The 20,210-nt window shown below is 38.2% G+C and overlaps 1 protein-coding gene across 8 annotated transcripts in view; it reads left to right on the top strand.

The window, feature by feature from the left end:
* Nucleotides 1–20,210, top strand: part of LOC120532692 (dmX-like protein 1) — a 315,909-nt gene that overhangs the window by 290,913 nt on the left and 4,786 nt on the right. For 6 of the 8 annotated variants that reach the window (XM_039758971.1, XM_039758976.1, XM_039758974.1 and 3 more), the window contains 7 exons: nucleotides 5,191–5,256; nucleotides 5,596–5,656; nucleotides 14,673–14,800; nucleotides 16,945–17,019; nucleotides 17,106–17,197; nucleotides 17,501–17,553; nucleotides 19,819–20,036. In XM_039758971.1, the coding sequence (XP_039614905.1) occupies nucleotides 5,191–5,256; nucleotides 5,596–5,656; nucleotides 14,673–14,800; nucleotides 16,945–17,019; nucleotides 17,106–17,197; nucleotides 17,501–17,553; nucleotides 19,819–20,036 (693 nt within the window). The remainder of the gene's footprint in view (nucleotides 1–5,190; nucleotides 5,257–5,595; nucleotides 5,657–14,672; nucleotides 14,801–16,944; nucleotides 17,020–17,105; nucleotides 17,198–17,500; nucleotides 17,554–19,818; nucleotides 20,037–20,210) is intronic. The other 2 variants (XM_039758975.1, XM_039758978.1) reach the window with 1 other exon arrangement.

Raw genomic sequence — 20,210 nt, forward strand, 5'->3', positions numbered from 1 at the left:
TATAATAAACATGTCTGCAAACATTATATTTGTGATATCTCCCTTGTGTTTGATTGGGAAATGTGCAGATTCAGAGATTTTGACTAGAAAAATGATCAAAATTATTGGAATCATACAGAATACAAATTTATAGCACAGACCAGTGGACAAATTTATTTTATGTTATCATTATTAGTTTTTTTACTTTTCATAATGGCCCCCCACCGCACGTCCCTGTACTGAAGTGCTGGGCTTCCACTAAGTACCAAGTACTGATCCAGCTGGTCCTGCACTAAAACTCAGAGATCACAGCATAGTAAACAGTGCAACATAACTGAATGCTCAGGGCAACCTACAAAAACCCTTCTGCATGACTGAACTGAATTGAACAAAAATGCTATTGTTGTTTTTTCGTTTTTACTCAATTTTCATTCTCATTTTAGTTCATTCACTTATCACTAATTTTTATTTTTATTTAGTTTTAGTTTCTCTGTTTGTCTTAATTTCAGTTCTCATTCTTGTAAAACGAAAAACAATATTTTTTGTTCTAGTTCTCGTTTTTGTTAGGAAAATGTCATTGCTGCAGTGTACATTTAAGAGAGTGACAAACATCAGATATCTGTGTGGTTTATTGAAAAAAAAATAACTCCATACACTTCATGGTTTTATTGTGACAACTGTGTTTTTTGGTAGAGGGTATTGCAGCTTATTTTGTTGCAATTACAAATTTGCCAACTGGGAGAATGTTTTTATATGATTTTTACTGCTGTTTAGTATATCAGGAAGCTGGCTTTGTTTCTTGTAACAAAAGTGTTGAGCATGGTGTGTAGTGGGTGTTCCATTACCTTAAGATACAATGCTACATATTATGGTACAACTGTGAAGGTAGAAAAAGAAGGTGAAGATGATGGCCAATACTGCCTCACATCTACATGACAAACAGGTCAGGTCAGGGAATGTGCACTGATACAGCATGTTGCCGCATCCCCACACAATAAAACAGCTCAGGATTCCGGTTGGTAAACCCCATGGCAGACACGCGTTCCAGTGCCACCCTCCAAAAATGACCATCTATCTGCCACAGCCAAGTGTTATGTGGGCTTCTCCTTGGCCTGATCCAACCGCTTGGGTCCTCGGCAATGAGCTGGATCAGCCTCAGGAAAATGCACCACATGGCCTCATTTGAGACTCTAAGCATCCACTCATTTGAGACAATGTCAAACCAGCGGCACCCAAAAATTCTCCAAAGAGAACAATACAGGAGGAGTCCAGTCTTCGTCTTAGGTCACAGGATAAGCGTTCATATCTCGCAAACGTGTAGTAAAACAGGAAGCACCAGGACTTTAAACATTTGGACATTTGTCCTTTTGCAGAGATATCAGGAGTGCCACACACCCCTTTCCAGCGGCCTCATTACCCCTCATTCTCTCCCAATCTGTCTACTGACTTCTCAGGAAGAGTCACCAGAGACATGAATGTTGCTGCCAAGGTAAGTAAACATCTCCGCAAGGTCAACATTCTCCCGGCAGAGAGACACAGTACTGATAGCTATGCCCAAGAAGTCATCCAAGGTCTGTATCTTTCTGGTTTCTATCCAGGACACTTGCAAGCCCAGACACTCGGATTCCTTGCGTAGTTTCTCAAGAGCCCCAATCAGAGCCAGCATTTTTGGCAAAGTCAGGATCAGTGAATCTTTCTTCACAAACAGATGTGCCGTAGCTACCGGACCTCATAACCTTCCCAAACACCCAGTCCATGCAAGCACTGAACACAGTAGGGGCAAGAGCACACCTCTGAGGAATCCCAGAATCAACTGGTAAAAACACAGAGGTTATGCATCTGCACAGTACTCACAGTACCAGTGTACTGGCCGGCCATTAGATCCACCAATTTTGGGGGAGATTCTGCAAAGTTGTGCAATGTCCCATAGGGTTAAACGCTTTACGAAAATGGACAGAGGCTTCAAAAAAAAAAACCCTGCCAATATTCGCATTTGTACTTCATAAGAACCCTCAGTGCCAGGATGCAGTTGATGGTAGACCTCTTGGGCATAAAACCAGACTGCTCTGGTCACTAGTAGGTGAGCAAGTGTTCATGGATCCTATTGAAGACGACCCTAGCAAGGATCTTACCCAGCACCAAGAGCAGTGTTATCCCCTGTAGTTGCTGCAGTCCAGGAGATTACCCTTCCCTTTCCAGATAGGGAAAGCAAGTCCTGTTGCCAGTCAGTTGGGATGTGATCTGTCTCCCGTATGGAAGCAAAGATTCCTTGCAATGCCAGTAGGACAGCCTTTCCACCATCCTGGAGAAGTTCACCCCAGATACCAAAGATACCTTCAGCCTTCCCTACCCTCAGCTGGTCCACTGCTTGTGCAATCTGTAAGATTGGGTGGTTCACAGCTAATTAGAGGATCAACCTCAAGAACTGTGGACCCAGAGATGTCCAGTGTCCTAGCTCGGGAATCAGTTTTAAACAACCCAACGGGTCACAACTACAGTGTCATCTGTAAGGACCATTCCATCACCCGCCTTGTTTGCGATCCTCCAAGGAACAGATTCGGATGTGTGTAATGCTTCGAATGTAAGTAGGATGTGGGTCAGTAGACCACAGATGGTGTGTCACTTGCTCACTGATTCCTCTAATAAACGCCTCAATATCTGTCCTCAGAACCCTTGCAGGTGTCCTTCCCAATTTCCGGTACAGAACAAGTTTCCATCAAGCCATGTGCTGCAGCTCCTCTTGATGATATCCAAGGTGCCCTGCAAGCTGAAATACCTCTTTCTGGGAACACCAGCAACACCACCACAACCCTCAGCGTCTTTCAGGGTCTTGTCACGGAAGTCCTCCCACATTACATCAGGATCGGCAGTCACACCCAAGTCTGCAAGTTCCTCACACAAACTGCATGCAGATTATTAGAAACAGCCTTATCTTGGAGTCTGGTCAGGTCCAACCTCATTCTCATAGTAGATGGTAGCCTACTGGACCCAAGCTGGATAATTTAGTAGCAACAAGTAGTCTGTGGTCAGTATTGCAGTACCAAGTACAATGATGCAGCGTAAGCTGCTGGAACCGGGATCCAGTGACCCGCAGCATATTACACGACAGTCGCCAGACCCATGTGGACAGACACAATCCTCATTGCCAGCCGTGTCAGTGCTAGAGGTTGCATTGAAGTCACCCATGGCCAGAATGGTGTCACCTCACAGGCACCCATCAATCACCGAGCGCAGCAGAGCTACCCCCACGGAAAGCAGAAAGGAGTCCTGTCTGCCATTTTGGAGCTTTGTGAAGTTTTCATGGTGGCTGGAGTGCCAATCCTGCCACCAACCCTCAAGTTTTGCCTGTTAACTGGAGGACCACTTGCGAGCCGGATGCAGTTTAATAAAATACCCCAGACAAAAAAAATTAAAAGCTAGCTAGGGGAAAAGGTGCCTACTCAGTCCACACAGGCGTCATCTTGCTAGACATAAATTTGAATGTTCACATGCAGCTGAGTAGTAGCCTACAGGTCCTAAAACTATTGTAGTGTTTGCTTCAGCAATTGAATTTATATAAACACATGAGTACTGTAGAAAATACATGATATAATGGCAGTAGAGGTCCATCTAACTTTGTTTTGTTAATGTTAAAATTTGTTTATGGTGGTGGTATATTTTGTGTGCTGTATGACATAAAGATAAAACTACATTTTTTATCTTCAAAACTTTTCTCTCCATTTTTGAAGGGTCAATTACAGTTACAAGCAGTTACAAAATGAATTGACTGAGCACCTAAAAATAATGTGGAGATGCAATAAACTAGGGAAATAAAGTACTACAAACCATTGACAATTATTTAGATGTTGTTATTGCAGATTGCTGCTAACAAAAAATAAATTTGTGATGCGATTTAATGTATGCCTACAGGTTGCCTTCTGTAGTCTATGAGAATCAGTGCTTGAAGTGTGTTTTCCTCTTTTGCATTACTGGTAGTAAATATATGTATACCTGTGCACACCACATCTTCTCAAAATAATTAACACCAATCCCTTGACCCCAATTCCCATAGAAACTGTTTTATATAAGACAATTGAGACTTTGAATAGGACCCCCATCTCTGCCCCAACCCTTCTTTCTGAAATTATTTTTATATTTCATCACATGTTTGGACTTTGAAGAGGGACCTTTTTCCCCATCCCTACAATCATTGAAGAAACCTGTGAAGCAGGGTACCAGCAGTTATAATAAGGTAGCCATAGATTAACCATTAAACAAAATAAGCACATACTTAATGCACCAAGGGAATAAAGGGTACCACAGAATTTCAAAATAAAGGTAGATGGAAACAAAGTATAAATAAAGCTATAAGCAGGCCGCAATAAGAATTATTTTCTTAGATCATTTAATCCATGTGCAGTCGTGGCAAAAAGTTTTGAGAATGACACAAGTATTGGTTTTTAAAAAGTTTGCTGCTTCAGTGTTTTTAGATCTTTTTGTCAGATGTTCCTAAAGTATACTAAAGTATAATTACAAGCATTTCATAAGTTTGCTGTAAATGCAACATCTCACATTTGACTTATTTTAACAAGTGATAGTTAAGCATTTTCGTTAAACAGTGACAGTTTCCAAGTATTCAATCTTTTTGTATAATGCATTGAGTCTTTACTATTTTCCAATGTGAATCCTATTAATAATGATATCTGATGTATATTATTACTATTAATACTCTTTTTCATATGAAGCTTAAAAAAAATCTAAACATATACAATGCATTTGTGTAATTAGTAGGAAAGTACAAAACCAACATCCAATAATGGACAATATTTAAAGCAGAGCACAAGAAACTCTGTCATCACTTAATCATAATGTAACAAAGTCACAATTCTTTCTCTGTCAATAGGTCATAGAGTTCCAGTAGGGGAGCAAATCCTAAAATGCTTTCCTGGAATGGGGGGTCTCAAAGTGTTTAACATCAGTAGACATATAGCGAGCCATACTGTGCTAGAAGATATTTTATGGTCACAGCTATGCATTATTTTATATACCGTAAACATGTCAGTATTTCCTGTGGTACCACAAAACATTTTGCAATTTTTAGACCATATTCATATAAGCAGGTATTGAATGTTTCTTTACCCACTATGTTCCTTATCTTCCCTCCACCTTTTCAGTTAAAACATTTCTGTTTACCTCTGTTTCCTTTACATGCCTCTTCCTCTGTGTTGCTAGTCATTCATTGTTCAGGAAAATACAGCTAAATTAAATGGAATCAGAAAGGATTTGGCAAAAAAGGAGGTAAGATTATAGTCCAAGGAGCATTTAACACTCAGTTTTGTGTAGAGAATGTTGTAAGTAACGAGGTTTCCACATGTTTGGTGTAAAGATTGAAATAAACCACATGAGTTATGATCTTAATGAATTAAGTTGCTGCTATCAGTGTATGTTTTCATGTGTGCTTTTTTCTGTTGCAAAATGTACATTTTTAAAGACTTCATCAGTGTGTGTTTCTTTTTGGGCAACGTTACATTTGTTTTCTTCATTGGTGGTATTTTTGGTTAACACTAAGAAACAGACCTACTTCACTAAATAAACAGCAAGCATATTTTAACAAAACGTATTGCTTTTTTCAAACAGATGATTAAAAGAAATATAAGCAATGCTAGAAGGATGACATCCCATCCAACGTTACCTTATTGTAAGTTTATTGAATTTGTTATTACATGAAGAAAAATAATTAACAGTTTTAGTAAAACTACAGTTGTCACTTTTAGTGTATATTAAAGTATGTTCTGTAATATTAAAAAATGCTACATTTCTTATTTTAAAATATGTGCTAAGTGTATGTGTAAACTTAGAAAACAGCCATCAGACTATTGATTGTGAGATACTGTATAGTATTTGTTACTAAAATAGTTATACTTGTCCCAGTTTCTAAACGAGTGGCATGGATCTTCAGTCATTTTGTAATGAGCAAAGTGGCTAATTCTATAGTTTGTTGTACATTTAGTGATAGTTCTATTTTAGGGAGAGAACAAACACCAGTAAATTTGAATATGTAATTTTATACTTTAAATAATATTTTAACTGAAAAGTGACACATATCAGTAATATATGTGAGATATCAAATAACATTTTAGTTGTTTTCATGATAATGGAAAACTGAAACAGAGTCTAAACTTAGTTTGTAAAATAATGCATTCACAGCAGTTTTTACAAGTAATACCCATTTTACATAAAGTTTAGAGTGAATTTAAGGCTTGGTTCCAGAATAAATTTCTGAAATCTTTTTTCCTAACCAAACTCAGTTATGGTGGGGAAGTTGCCAAAAAATGTTGTGGAAAACACTCTTGAAATTTAATTCATTGGATACATCTACCTTTGAATCTTTTTGGTAAAATGGTTCACAATTCTGAAAATCTGCACATCCTAAATTTAGGACTGCATGAAGGAGGTATGCAGCTCTAACACTGACAGAAAACATGTTTGATGATGGGCTTACAGGAATCTTTACAGCAGCACTCTTCAGTGTGCCTATTTTGATCAGTTTGAGTTCACTGCGTTTTTCAATGTAAATTTACAAAATATACACATATGAAACTAGTTAAACACATAATGGTCCAATGTCCCCAGTCCATACATTGTGCTGTTGTGACTTTAAAGGAAATAAAAGCTGCAAAGTAGTGTTGATTTAAATGGTGAAATATAAGCCGTTGATTTTTTTTTTCCTTGTCTTGTACCTGTGATTATGGAGAGATCATATTGTTCTAAGAAAGGGGACTGCAAGTGTAAGTTTTCCAAAGTTGTCTTAAGAATAAATACAAAAGCCAAATTTCTCCCCAGGGACAAATAAAAGTTCTATCTAAAAAGTTGTACAAGTTGTCCCTTGTGATTTGTGGGTTAATGATTTGCGGATCCAGCTATTTGGAGTTTTGTCATCAGTAATTAAATGGAAATTATTCTGTGAGTTTTACAACCTATTGCAGAAAACCACAGACACTGTGCTACTTTAATGAACTTGCCCATTGGGCAGAACGAATCATAGTTTTATAAAAGGGAGCTATAAGATCATCAGGTGTCTTTTTGTTTCAACACTTCACTACATGATTAGATTAGAATTACACCCATTAGATTACAGTTTTGTCAGGATTTTTATGTTCTTGTCCTGTGCCTGCTTGTTTGTATGATTTCATCTAGGATTGAACATTTTTCACCTGGAGAGTGCTCCCAACGCCTTACAAGTCTTCATTTATATCAACATCATGGTAGGGCAGAACTTTACATAACTTTCAGGAGACAGCGCACAGAAGATTTAATTTCATAGCTATAACCCCATGTGTTAAACTGGACTGTGCCATGATTGTTTGTCATTTTGTGCTTAGTGTTTTATTGGATTTCTTTTGTATCTGTAATATTAATAATTTTTATTGTTTGCTACCTTAAATATACATGCAAATTTAGATACATTTTGTAAAAAGTTACAGTTCACTGAAGAACTGGGGAACTACACACTTTGTTGCTGGGGGGGGCACCACATATTTTTGTGTCAGCAGCCAGTCTCACACACATAATTTGCTTGTGCCGTGGTCATTGTGTCTGATGTTTCTTGCAACTTTTTGCATCTTATTTAGTGTAATAAACTTAGAATATTGTATAATCATGGGCCCAAAACATATTCCCTACCCCAGAGAGTCACAAAGCATAACTGTACTTTCAAAAATACAATCAAGGCCATTTTACTTTCTGTCAGTTGTTAAAAGCTGCAAGCAGTAAACCCATGAATCTGGTTGAGTTCAATTGAGGCAGTTCACTTAGAAAAGCTACTACTATTTTTTCTCAATTGCTTAAACACATTTCTTGAAAATAAACCCCATTTCCCCAAACTCTAAACACAATTTCATAACTACACATTCAACTCTCCAAACTTCCAGGTCAAAACTAAACACTCTACTCAAAACTTTGTAATCATGTATCAATACCAAACCTTGCCTTCAGACATCACGAAAAGCCCTCAAAAAACATACACTACAACATAGCCATACACCATGCTGAGATCAATTCAAAACACTGCTGCAAAACTTGTTACTGCAATGAGTAATGTTACTTATGCACCCCCCTCACATCTCTTTACATAATGAACACTATATAAACAATAAATGTAGAAGTTATCTAAAAAATGTTATCCTTTAAAGCAGTGTGCATCATGAGAACTACCCAGGTGTGCCTTTTAAATAATAGTGTAGTGGATCTGGGTCTGAACCTGAGAGAGAAAACCTCCTCTGTCGGGATGTGTCTGAGAAGGACAGGACTACCCGGAGAAGTTGGCATTAAAGCAGCTCTGTGATTGCTATGTTGTGGACACGGCACTTAGAACACTTCAGACACGTCTCCAGGTTACTAGTGTCCACGTGCACTGGGTGTGTAGTCGTCAGCGAATCTTTCAGGAGATCAGTGAATACCAGAAAAGCAGCTGGGAGATGCCAGCAACGTGGAAACTAAGTGTTGTGTCTGTGATCGCTAATCTCAGAGCGGATTTTTTTCTGGGTTTTCTGGTAGTCCAACCCCTTTGGAGAGTTGAACACATGTATGAGATATAATGTGTTTGTCGTTAATAAAATAGTGGTGTGTCTGGAAAAGTTTTTGTATAAAAAATTGAGCCCCCCCCCAAAAAAAAGGGAAACACTGCTTTAATAATGTACAACACAATACATAAATAATTGGAAAGAAAATTCTGTTCAGCTGCAGAATTCCTTCTATGGTTAGGACAGTCTTGTAATGTGAGCTCTGGCCAGGCAGTGGGGGAAAACAACCCTTGCATGCTTTGTCCATTCCTTGTAAGCCTCAACTGTGATGTCCAAGTAAGCTTCCTCTATGATCTGGTGGAGATGAGCGCGAATGTGGGATTATCGGTTGTAGACTTTCCTCCACCATACTGAAAAATAAAAACTCCTCTGAAGACAGAAAGATGTTGTTGAATCTTGGATTGTTGGTGAACCAGTTACAAACCAGAGCTGTCCTGTGGAAACCATTGGGACACTGGCCCAATTTACAACATAACAGGGCTGCTCTGGTTGTGCTGGCTGCCTCTGGTTGATTAGGCATTCCTGATCTCAGAGACCATTGAAGAAAGCCAGGTGAAACATGGTGTTATATGGACCAAAGATGGAGGACCCTCAGTGGCTGATGACGGCACACATTGTCACATTCCCCACTCGCTGGCCTGTGGTAATGTGCCTCACTGGCATTACCAGCAATTCAAAAAACATTAGTTTAGTGTCCTCTGCAGTATTAAGAGAGGCAATAAAGAAAAGACAAGTAGGTATAAAGAAGTAAAGCTTGCCTTTTTTTTATTTAGAAAGTGAAGAGGGACGTCTTTGCTGACAATATGAGACACTTCTGGGGAGCATCTCGTGTAAGGGCTCATTTATAATTCACGCTCAGAACATCAATGCGCACGCATCATGGCTGCCACGTGTTCCCAGCGTTCATTTGATGCGTCCTCTAAGCACATCCTCAGAAATTAACACAATGCGTGTGTGAGTTGCAATACCAGCAAAAAGTCAGGGGGGTGAGAGGGGGTCAGTGTGATAAAAGTTGGAATGTGATGTCAGAGTTGCTGTTTCTACATGTGACAGAAAGCGGCTATGCGGATTGTCCAAGATCGATGTGCATGCTTCCATGTTTGATGAATGATTCGATGTGGTGAAGCAAAATGCCGACATACAAATGCATTTGTGGTGCTTTTATATTCAAGCATTCCCCAAGGTAATGACATGATACATTTTGAAGGTCTCGCATACCATCTTCTGTGCTGTCTTTTTTTTTTTTTTGTACCTTCACAACATCATCAGAATGTAGCGTATTTGAGCCGTAGAGAGAAAAAAAATGAAGGACATGGTGAAACGGTCTATTTTGCGATTAAAGTGTAAACTTCGGCTTTAATCTCGAAATGTCCACTTCAACCTCATAGTTAGCTTTATCATTAAAGTAGATTGTCATAAATGTTTGATATTAACATTTATGATATTCCAGCTCTCTGGACATTTAAAATCCTTAGATTTATACTTGATATCATTTTCATGATGAAATGCATTAAAGTATGTATGTTACTTTTTACAGATAAGTCGTTAACTTCATTTAAATAATTAATACTGATAATAATTACACATGTTGTGGCTGCACGGTGGCAGAGCGGTAGCATTTTGTAGTTTGTATGTTTTCCTGGTGGGTTTCCAAAGTGTGCTCTGGTTTTCTTCCAAAGACATGAAGTTTTAGGGATTTGGTGACACTAAAATGACGCTAGTGTATGTGTACGCTTGTGTTCACCTTGCGATGAGCTGATGTCCCGTCTAGGGATTTTGTTTCTTTCTGATGCCCGATGCCTGCTGGAATGGGCGCATCACTGGATTGATAGCTGTAATCATTAAACATCCTTTTCAGAGATATTGTGGCAGGTTGTCCTCGGAATTTAATGGATGTTTCAGACAATTCACAACACAGGGAAGCCAAATGTTTTCTCACCATGATGATATCTCGCACTGCCACCTGGTGGAATCTTCCAGATTTACGTAAAGTACGCATGCACGTACACTCGCCTAAAGGATTATTAGGAACACCATACTAATACGTTGTTTGACCCCCTTTCGCCTTCAGAACTGCCTTAATTCTACGTGGTATTGATTCAACAAGGTGCTGAAAGCATTCTTTAGAAATGTTGGCCCATATTGATAGGATAGCATCTTGCAGTTGATGGAGATTTGTGGGATGCACATCCAGGGCACGAAGCTCCCGTTCCATCACATCCCAAATAGGCTCTATTGGGTTGAGATCTGGTGACTGTGGGGGCCATTTTAGTACAGTGAACTCATTGTCATGTTCAAGAAACCAATCTGAAATGATTCGAGCTTTGTGACATGGTGCATTATCCTGCTGGAAGTAGCCATCAGAGGATGGGTACATGGTGGTCATGAAGGGATGGACATGATCAGAAACAATGCTCAGGTAGCCCGTGGCATTTAAACGATGCCCTCTTTAGAAATGTTGGCCCATATTGATAGGATAGCATCTTGCAGTTGATGGAGATTTGTGGGATGCACATCCAGGGCACGAAGCTCCCGTTCCACCACATCCCAAATAGGCTCTATTGGGTTGAGATCTGGTGACTGTGGGGGCCATTTTAGTACAGTGAACTCATTGTCATGTTCAAGAAACCAATCTGAAATTATTCGAGCTTTGTGACATGGTGCATTATCCTGCTGGAAGTAGCCATCAGAGGATGGGTACATGGTGGTCATGAAGGGATGGACATGATCAGAAACAATGCTCAGGTAGCCCGTGGCATTTAAACGATGCCCAATTGGCACTAAGGGGCCTAAAGTGTGCCAAGAAAACATCCCCCACACCATTACACCTCCACCACCAGCCTGCACAGTGGTAACAAGACATGATGGATCCATGTTCTCATTCTAATTACGCCAAATTCTGACTCTACCATTTGAATGTCTCAACAGAGACATTTTTCCAGTCTTCAACTGTCCAATTTTGGTGAGCTCGTGCAAATTGTAGCCTCTTTTTCCTATTTGTAGTGGAGATGAGTGGTACCCGGTGGGGTCTTTCGCTGTTGTAGCCCATCCGCCTCAAGGTTGTGCATGTTGTGGCTTCACAAATGCTTTGATGCATACCTCGGTTGTAACGAGTGGTTATTTTAGTCAAAGTTGCTCTTCTATCAGCTTGAATCAGTCGGCCCATTCTCCTCTAACCTCTAGCATCAACAAGGCATTTTCGCCCACAGGACTGCCGCATACTGGATGTTTTTCCCTTTTCACACCATTCTTTGTAAACCCTAGAAATGGTTGTGCGTGAAAATCCCAGTAACTGAGCAGATTGTGAAATACTCAGACCGACCCGTCTGGCACCAACAACCATGCCACACTCAAAATTGCTTAAATCACCTTTCTTTCCCATTGTGACATTCAGTTTGGAGTTCAGAAGATTGTCTTGACCAGGACCACACCCCTAAATGCATTGAAGCAACTGCCATGTTGCTTAGATAATTGCATTAATGAGAAATTGAACAGGTGTTCCTAATAATCCTTTAGGTGAGTGTATAACCAGTAAAACACTTGCGTAGCAGTAGCGTCCACTGGACCATGCGTCGCGTGAATTATAAACCTGGCCTAAGAGTGGAAAGACTGAAAGGCTGGGATGGCGTTACATGTCTCCAACTCGTACACATGCCTACCACGACTTCCTAGCACTGGAAGAGTAAGGGAAACTGCTAAGTGTGTTAAAATGGGCTTGCCGCGGCTTAGAAAAGGGATCCTGTATCGGCAGTTGTCTGGGCAGTAGCTCGGGGAAGGGAAGGAAAAGGAGGGCTTACTTTTAATTTTAGGAGAGAACAACAGTATACCTCGCGGGGCAGGAGATGACACTCTTCATAGACGCGTCCACATTATCGTGTGCCCGTGGAGGGATAATGTTTAGCAGCTTAATTGGTTGGCACGAGAGCACTGAATATAAAAGGGAATTTCCAGCCTCCACAGAGGGTCTTCTGGCTAGATCGTGCAGAGAGAGAGAGGTGCTTAGTAAATTATTGTCTTGAGTTTACCAAGCGCGCTGCGCCTTGTGCCTTGATTATTATAAATATTTTTTTTCTTGTATAAATATTTCTGAATTATCTTGGTTGGAGGTATTTATTGGGTTGTGGTTAATGGTGCACTGTTTATGTTGTATATACACTTTTTTCTTTTTCTGTATTTTTGAATATTCTTGTTTTTGGTAAACCCTCTATTATATACTATTTGGAGGAGCTGACTTGGTTTACGGCAGAGGAAGACTGCCTTTCAGTCAGCACTGTAAATACTATATATTGTAATTATTTTTTGGCTCCTTTGCATTACTGTTTTTGTGTGTCCTTTGCGGTATTGGACTGTGTATAGATATATATTTTCCACAGGGCATTATTTTTGTTTTTCTTTAAGTGCACCTGTAAATAAAATCTCACTTTATTTTTGCAAAAACCCATCCTTTTTTGTGTCCGTGTCTCTGTCTTACACCATCATCCTGGTCACGCTCGGTCCCGCCTTCTAGACACCTAGAGTGTAGGCTGACAGCCCCAATTCCCACTACACAGGGTGTCACATGGCCACGTAATGGCTTGTTGGCAATTTTGACTCCTCAACTTCCCCTTTTAGTGAGGTTGAAACCTGTCTCATCAAAAAAAGATGAGCTCATGAGAAGTGTGTCTTGCTTCTATTTCAAAGATTCTCTACAAAAGATGACACACATTAAAGTAAATGACTGCTCTGAAACACATTACTAGAGTACACAAAAAGGAGGCCATAAATACAGTTTGTTCTACACTATATAGTGCAGTATTGTACTGTAATACATACTGTAGCTACGCTCAAATATTTCACACAGTATAAAAAAAATCATGCCTGTACATATTCCAGGTGTTGCTTTTTAACTCCATTGGAGTTCCTTTTGAAAGGAAAACAATAAGCCTGATTCATTGTCAACCTGTTCTTCAAAGAATGCAGTCAATTGTAGAAAAGCTGACTGCATCAATACCTCTGAACATTTCTTTGTCCTTAATAACCTTCTGTTGTATCTCCCGCAAGCGAATCGTGTTGGTTATAACTATATTGATTATCACTCTCTCTTGCTCTTCAGAAAATAGTGTTCTTCTGCCTCCACCAGGTGGTTGTTCCTCAATTCTGGAAAACAATATACTGCAAGTACTAACTACCCATTTAACAATAGGATGTGAAATGGTACAGTAATTCACTGCATTTCAGACAGCATACAGTCCAATAGAGCAAACAGCTACATACAGTACATGTAGTTTTATGTTAACAGTGTACAATATTCCAAAGTTACAGTAGAGGGTAGTATATAAATGACCTATCTATTTTCCTCTCTGAAGGTTTTATTATAGAAGCTACTGTGAAGCAGCTCAGGTTTGGTTGCATTCTTTGACCAGATTCTGCCTTTGACATCCTATGCACAAGGACATGGTTAACAAGCATTACACAAATCTCATTTGCAACCTTTTATCTCCTTGCTCTTATTCTTCCTTGCCCTCTTACACTTCCCCTCCTGTATCCTCTTCCTCTTTCTGCCTGTGGTGGTTGATCCATTTTTCCAAAACAAGTGAACTAACTCACGGCCCTTTTGTCTACTGTATCTATCTATCCTAAGGCTATGACTGGTGTGTGAATAATTTTAACTTGTAGTTTTTGGGCCTGGGGAATTGTGTGCTAAATGTGTGCCAGCTGTGCTGACTTGAGTTAACGATATTGAAGCCAGTGCTTTCTAAATGAGCACATGATGAAGTCAATGATACATGAAGGGATTTGTTTGTAGAATTTTGCACAAAGATTTAAATCAATGTGAATCATGTGTCAGAATAGAGGAATAGTGTTTATAGTTTCGCAAAATTAGTTTATAGTTTGGTAGATGGCAGTATGGTTTGGGATTTTTAGTTAATAAATTATAAAAGTTTGTAAGTGATCGAGAACTATAAATACTCCAAAGCTAAATGTCATATTTATTCAGAATAAATATTTTCACTGTTAAAATCTTAGCCTTTACAAACAAAGCAGTATTGGAAGACTACCATTAATTTGTTTAAAATATACCTTCATGCAGAGTGTTTAGTAAGTGGATGAAATTCCATTACCATTCATTAATCATATGATTTTATTTTTAAGATTTAACAGGAGCTCAAGATGGCAGTGTTCGGATGTTTGAATGGGGTCACTCCCAACAGATCATTTGTTTCCGGCCTCCTGGAAATTCAAGAGTTACAAGGTTAAGATTTAATTATCAGGGTAACAAGGTAAATATTTTTGCCTTTCAGTTTTAATTTCATTGTTTGAGGTTTTAGTCTTTTAATTGCTGTTTTAGGGATTTTTTTATATTTTTCTTTTCACTTTCTAACTTTACAGTGTTAAATTTTGTAAATCTCTATTGATGACCGATGTGAACAGACTATAAACCTAGTTATACTGTATGTTCTGTATCTGTTAGCTTAATATGAAATAAATATAGCAGCACTGATGCATTAGTTCTAATAGTAAGGCGGCTGAGAACATAATGTTGCAAATGCTATAATAATTACATTGAATGTATTGCTTACTCTGATTATATTATTCCGTCCCTAAATCTACCTTTTAATTTGCTTATGAAGTTCAGGGTCACATGGAGTTAGCGCCTGTCTGCAACAAGAGAACAAACCCTAGATGGGGTGCCAGTCTATCACAGGGTTCATTTGGGCACAAACACAATTCATAGTCAACAATTAACCTAACACGCATCTTATTGGAAAGTAGGAGGAAATCTCTCAGAGACATGGAGAGACCATATAATGTCCACATAGGCAATGATGGGGCTGGGATTCATCCCCAGAACACTGCTCTCAAAGCAGCATAACTAACCAGTGTGCTGTCCCTGATTGTATCACATCAGTAATAAAGACATTGACCTGAAATCTCAAATTGAATGATTACTGAATTTTCCCTGTCTCAGGAACCAACCCCCACCACACCGAACTCTCTGTCTCAGTGTGTGTGTTCACACTTGAAGTGTAAGAGTGTGTGTGTGTAAGCGGTGGCTGCTGCTCTGCCCTTTTCTTTTGGATTTAGGGTGAGAAACATATAATAGCCAGAAGTGATCCTTCACAAGATATTCTTTAGTTACAGATAACACCAATACCATAGTACTGTACATTAGCTGGCTTTGTCCTGTCCTGTAAATTGCAGTTAATCAGTCTATACTTATGGTTTTAGGTGAGTAATACTAGGTTTCTTTTCTGTTCGGCTTTCTCAAGAAACATGGAAGTATTTTTTGGCGCTGGAAGTATATTTGGCGCGCTTTCTTTTTCTTGTTCAGGTGGTGGTCTTCTTCACCTTTGGTTCCACCTTCTGGTTTTGGGAAGTGCTGCAGTTTTCTCTTTGAGAGTTTTCCACAGTGTCCTTGGATGCTATCAAAGTTACACCTTCTAAGTCAACTACTGATCAGTCAGTGACCATCATTAGCAAGGCGAACGCATGGCTTATGTACAGTCTCTCTCTCTCTCTCAGTCCTATCCTTACTGTCCCTCAAGAAGGTTGGACTAATGGTAACCCATCCCAAACTCCAACACAGACGATTATTCCACCTTTTCACTCCATCATAGTTGACCTCTGGAGTAAAGGGATTTCTTTGACCTCTGTTACGGCCACACCCTATCAGCTATGGGCAGCCAAATTATAACCAGGTCAAGCTGTAACATAGTGAGGGAAGAGAAATTATTTATGTTGTTACAAGGGTTTTATAGGGAGGAAAAGAAGTTGTGTTATTGGCTTCTTGGGTGCACATAAGTCCATCCTCTTGGATAACCACTGGTGCAAAGTTTTGTCAGTGTTACGCATCCTGGATTTATGGTCCTTTGTTCAGAACTTCAGTCCATTTTGCATTATAGAAGGAGATGTCCCTGGCTGTTACATTCCCTGGCTGGAATCAATCTATCGATCAGATAAGGCTGCAGATGGGATGGGCCTCCCCTCAGTCAGTAAACTGAGACTTTTAACTAGTGATAAGAGTGTCTGACAACAGTTTTCTAAGCCAGGACTTGAGTTCCAGCCAGGTAAAATAGATAATGCCAGACTGACCTACCCCATCTTTCTTGATTTGCTTAATGGCAGGCAGAGTGTTAAATGTATGTAGTACCATGTTGGCTTTACACCAGATGAATCAATTTAAATTTAGAAACAATTGTTTTATTTTTGTGTCATTTGACCACAAAAATTCATCCATGATTTCTCGCAAATTCCTTGTGGTTCTCAGGTTCAGGTATATTTTTTCAGACCAGTCAGTCATTTATACTGTAATATGAAATTGTATATTTAAAGGCTAACCTAAACATACCATAATGTTAATATATAGTGTAATATACTGTATTACCCATATTATTTCATCTGCATGTTTGATTTTTAAATTTAGTTTGGCATTGTGGATGCAGATGGATATCTTAGCCTTTGGCAGACAAATGCAGTAGGCCCACCAAAGCCATATTTGGTAAGTACAAGCCATAATGCATTTCCTCTTCATTTAGACACTTCCCATTTGTTTTCTCTGATATGTCTTTTGATGAATTTTTGCAGACATTACAATGCCACAACAAGACTGCAAATGACTTTATTTTTGTGGGATCATCATCTTTATTGGCAACAGCTGGACAGTCTAGTGATAACAGGTATTTAAATTATTGGAAGGTAACACTTGTTAATGATTTGTTGATGATTTTGGATCTATTTATTTAGCAACGTAATAGTATTTTTTTTTTTTATCAGTTGAGCAATGTCACTACCATTTTAGCACTGAAAACTGATAATCGTGTTATAGTACCTTAACCTTATAACATACCTGGTTTTAAATGTGTGCATATACCTGATTTGTTAGCTTGGATAGTGGCTACCCTATCCATTTTGTAAAAAAATGATATATTCTTACTATAATAAAAAACCTGAACTGTGTATCAATTTTTTCTTAACTATAGGAATATTTGTGTTTGGGATACTCTGGTGACACCAGCCAGTAGCTTATTACATGGTGAGTCTGTTTCCTGCCATAAAAACTTTCTCTAATGCTCGAAAGTCTGTTTTCATCAACTGACTGTCTTCTTTGAAGCTTGTAAAATAATATTAGCAGAAATATTTAGAGATTGCAATTTGAATGTTAAGCAGTGTTATAAATATGTACAAACTTAAAAACTTATTTGCTCAACATCGTGTATATAGCATTACTGATTTTCTGTAGTCACAATAAGGGTTATCAATTATTAACATTTATCTGCTGAAGTATTTACATAAGTGTAAAATTCTATTATTAATTGTTATTGACCTGTAATGTAGTAAATATCACCAGTGGTGTGCTTGCATTCAGGACAAGTTGGGGCACTGCACCCTTCTCCCAGCAGGTGGGGCAGTTTTGCAAAAATTTTATAGTATGAAAATATTTATAGCAAACTAAACTTAATTCTCAAAAATCATGTTTTTCCAGTGATATGCTTAAGGCAGTTTCTAGATAAATATTTGTTTTTGGAGTTTGCAAGGTTTTCATTGTGCTTGGTGCCTCTAGCCTACTTTTTTCTTGTGACAAAATTTAAAGGGTATGTGAACTTGTACATTCTACTATTTTGTAGTAGTTGTCAATGTCATCATTAATTATGTCTATTAATTATAAACAGTGTGATTTAGATCTTTGCCCAGTGAACAAAAATTTGAAAATTATGAATATTCATTTGTGTTTCTGCTGTCAGAGTTGATTATTTAAGGTTGATGTTGAGATGTCTTTTAATATAATCCTTTGTTGGTTGTAATTATTGATAATATGTTGATCTTCATTTTGCGTGGTTTTTTTTTGGTAGCCTAATACATTCTGAAATGCACTGCACCCCCCTTGCTCCCTCACCAAAAAAATAAAAAAATGAATAACTTTAATTAAACTTTAATTATTGGTTCACTTATTGCTTACTAAGGGCAAAATTCAAACGTTGTTGAAACAGCAGTCCATCACAGAATACACTTAACTTATTTTTGGCTCCATTCTACTCACCAGTTAACGTAACATACATCTTTGAAAGCAATAGGGGTTTAAATACCCAAAGAAAATCCATGCAGACAGCGGGATAAAGTGCAAACTCCACAAACTTTGTCTGAGGTCGGAAACAGACTGATTACTAGTGACACTGTGTTATAATACCCCCTTGTATCATGTTCACCCTTGTTCGTGAGAGAAGGACCATTCTTCTCTCTTGTTAAATGAACCCTAGCCTGAAGGAATCTATTCATTTTTCAAATTTAAGATTTCTCACTTAAAGATTTAAAAATGTTGCTTTCTGTCCTAGTGTATATATAAACACAGGGAACTCCAGTTTCTGTATTACATCTCTCCTGAAGAAGGGGCCTGAGTTGCCTTGAAAGCTTGCATATTGTAATCTTTTTAGTTAGCCAATAAAAGGTGTCATTTTGCTTTACTTTCCTTTGTTATGTATATTTTAACTTCCTAATAATAATGTTTTATGTTTGGTTAATATAAAGTGCTGCATGCTATACATTAGATCACTGTTTTTCAAGTGCACTAATTGGGGACCTCCTTGACTGCAAGTTTTTATTTGAACCGATTACACAATTAGTACATCATTAGTTCTTTTCATTTATCTCATTGTGTAGTTATTGGGGTATACAAATACTTATAAGAAATTTCAAATTTTTTTATTTTTTTTTTTGGCTATAGCTTTAAATGCTAAAATTTCCTTTGCTGTTTTATTTTCAGTTTAACCTTTTCTAAAGAGTTTGCCAAATCATGTTGTTTGACATTATGTGATACAGAGCCAAATGCAAAAAATATTGAATGCTAAAGGGGATTAATGACTTCATGGCCATTTTTTGTTTGTTCTTTAAGTTTCTTAAAAATAAATAAACAAATATGATACTGATGTAAATTTTCACAGTTAAGGGAGCAAATTATAAGGAAAAGGGGGGTTTAAAAAGAAAAAATATAAACATTTTACAATTTCTTAGAATAAGACTATTAAAAAAGAAAATATTATTAAATAAGCAGTGATATCAGTTTAAAGTAAGAATGATACACTGATTTTGTAATTGATTGGAATAAAAACCCACAGTCAAAGGGAACCAACGCATGGTGGAGCAGAGTACACACAATAAATCAGTCATTACACAAAAATAGTGGTGTAAACGAGATCTCTGTGCATATTAGAGTTTATTATATTGCTTAGGCAGGTGAAAAATATTTTTAACAGGCTTTTAATTGGAGATAATCTCTTTTGTTTCTTTTTTTGTTTTCTTTCAGCCTTTACTTGCCATGAGAGTGGGGCTACTGTGATCACATATGCTCCAAAGAATCAGCTGTTGATATCTGGAGGAAGAAAAGGGTTTATCTGTATATTTGATTTGCGCCTAAGACAGCTCCAAAAAACATTCCAGGCTCATGATTCACCAGTCAAGGCTGTTGCTGTAGATCCAACTGAAAGACACTTTATAACTGGATCTGCAGAGGGTAATATGAAGGTGAGAAAAATTACAATGACATCTCAACAATTACTTGTCTAAAAATATGTTACCATTTCTCATTTTGCAGGGAACCAGAGCTAATCCACCTGTTTATTTTTGCAAATATCTGAACATACTGTTTTAGCAAATACATTTTTTATGGGGGTTTGGTGCCCTGCTATTCATTGCCAG

Source organism: Polypterus senegalus, chromosome 7 (genome assembly GCF_016835505.1).
Source record: "Polypterus senegalus isolate Bchr_013 chromosome 7, ASM1683550v1, whole genome shotgun sequence".
In the NCBI taxonomy this organism is placed as follows: domain Eukaryota; kingdom Metazoa; phylum Chordata; class Cladistia; order Polypteriformes; family Polypteridae; genus Polypterus; species Polypterus senegalus.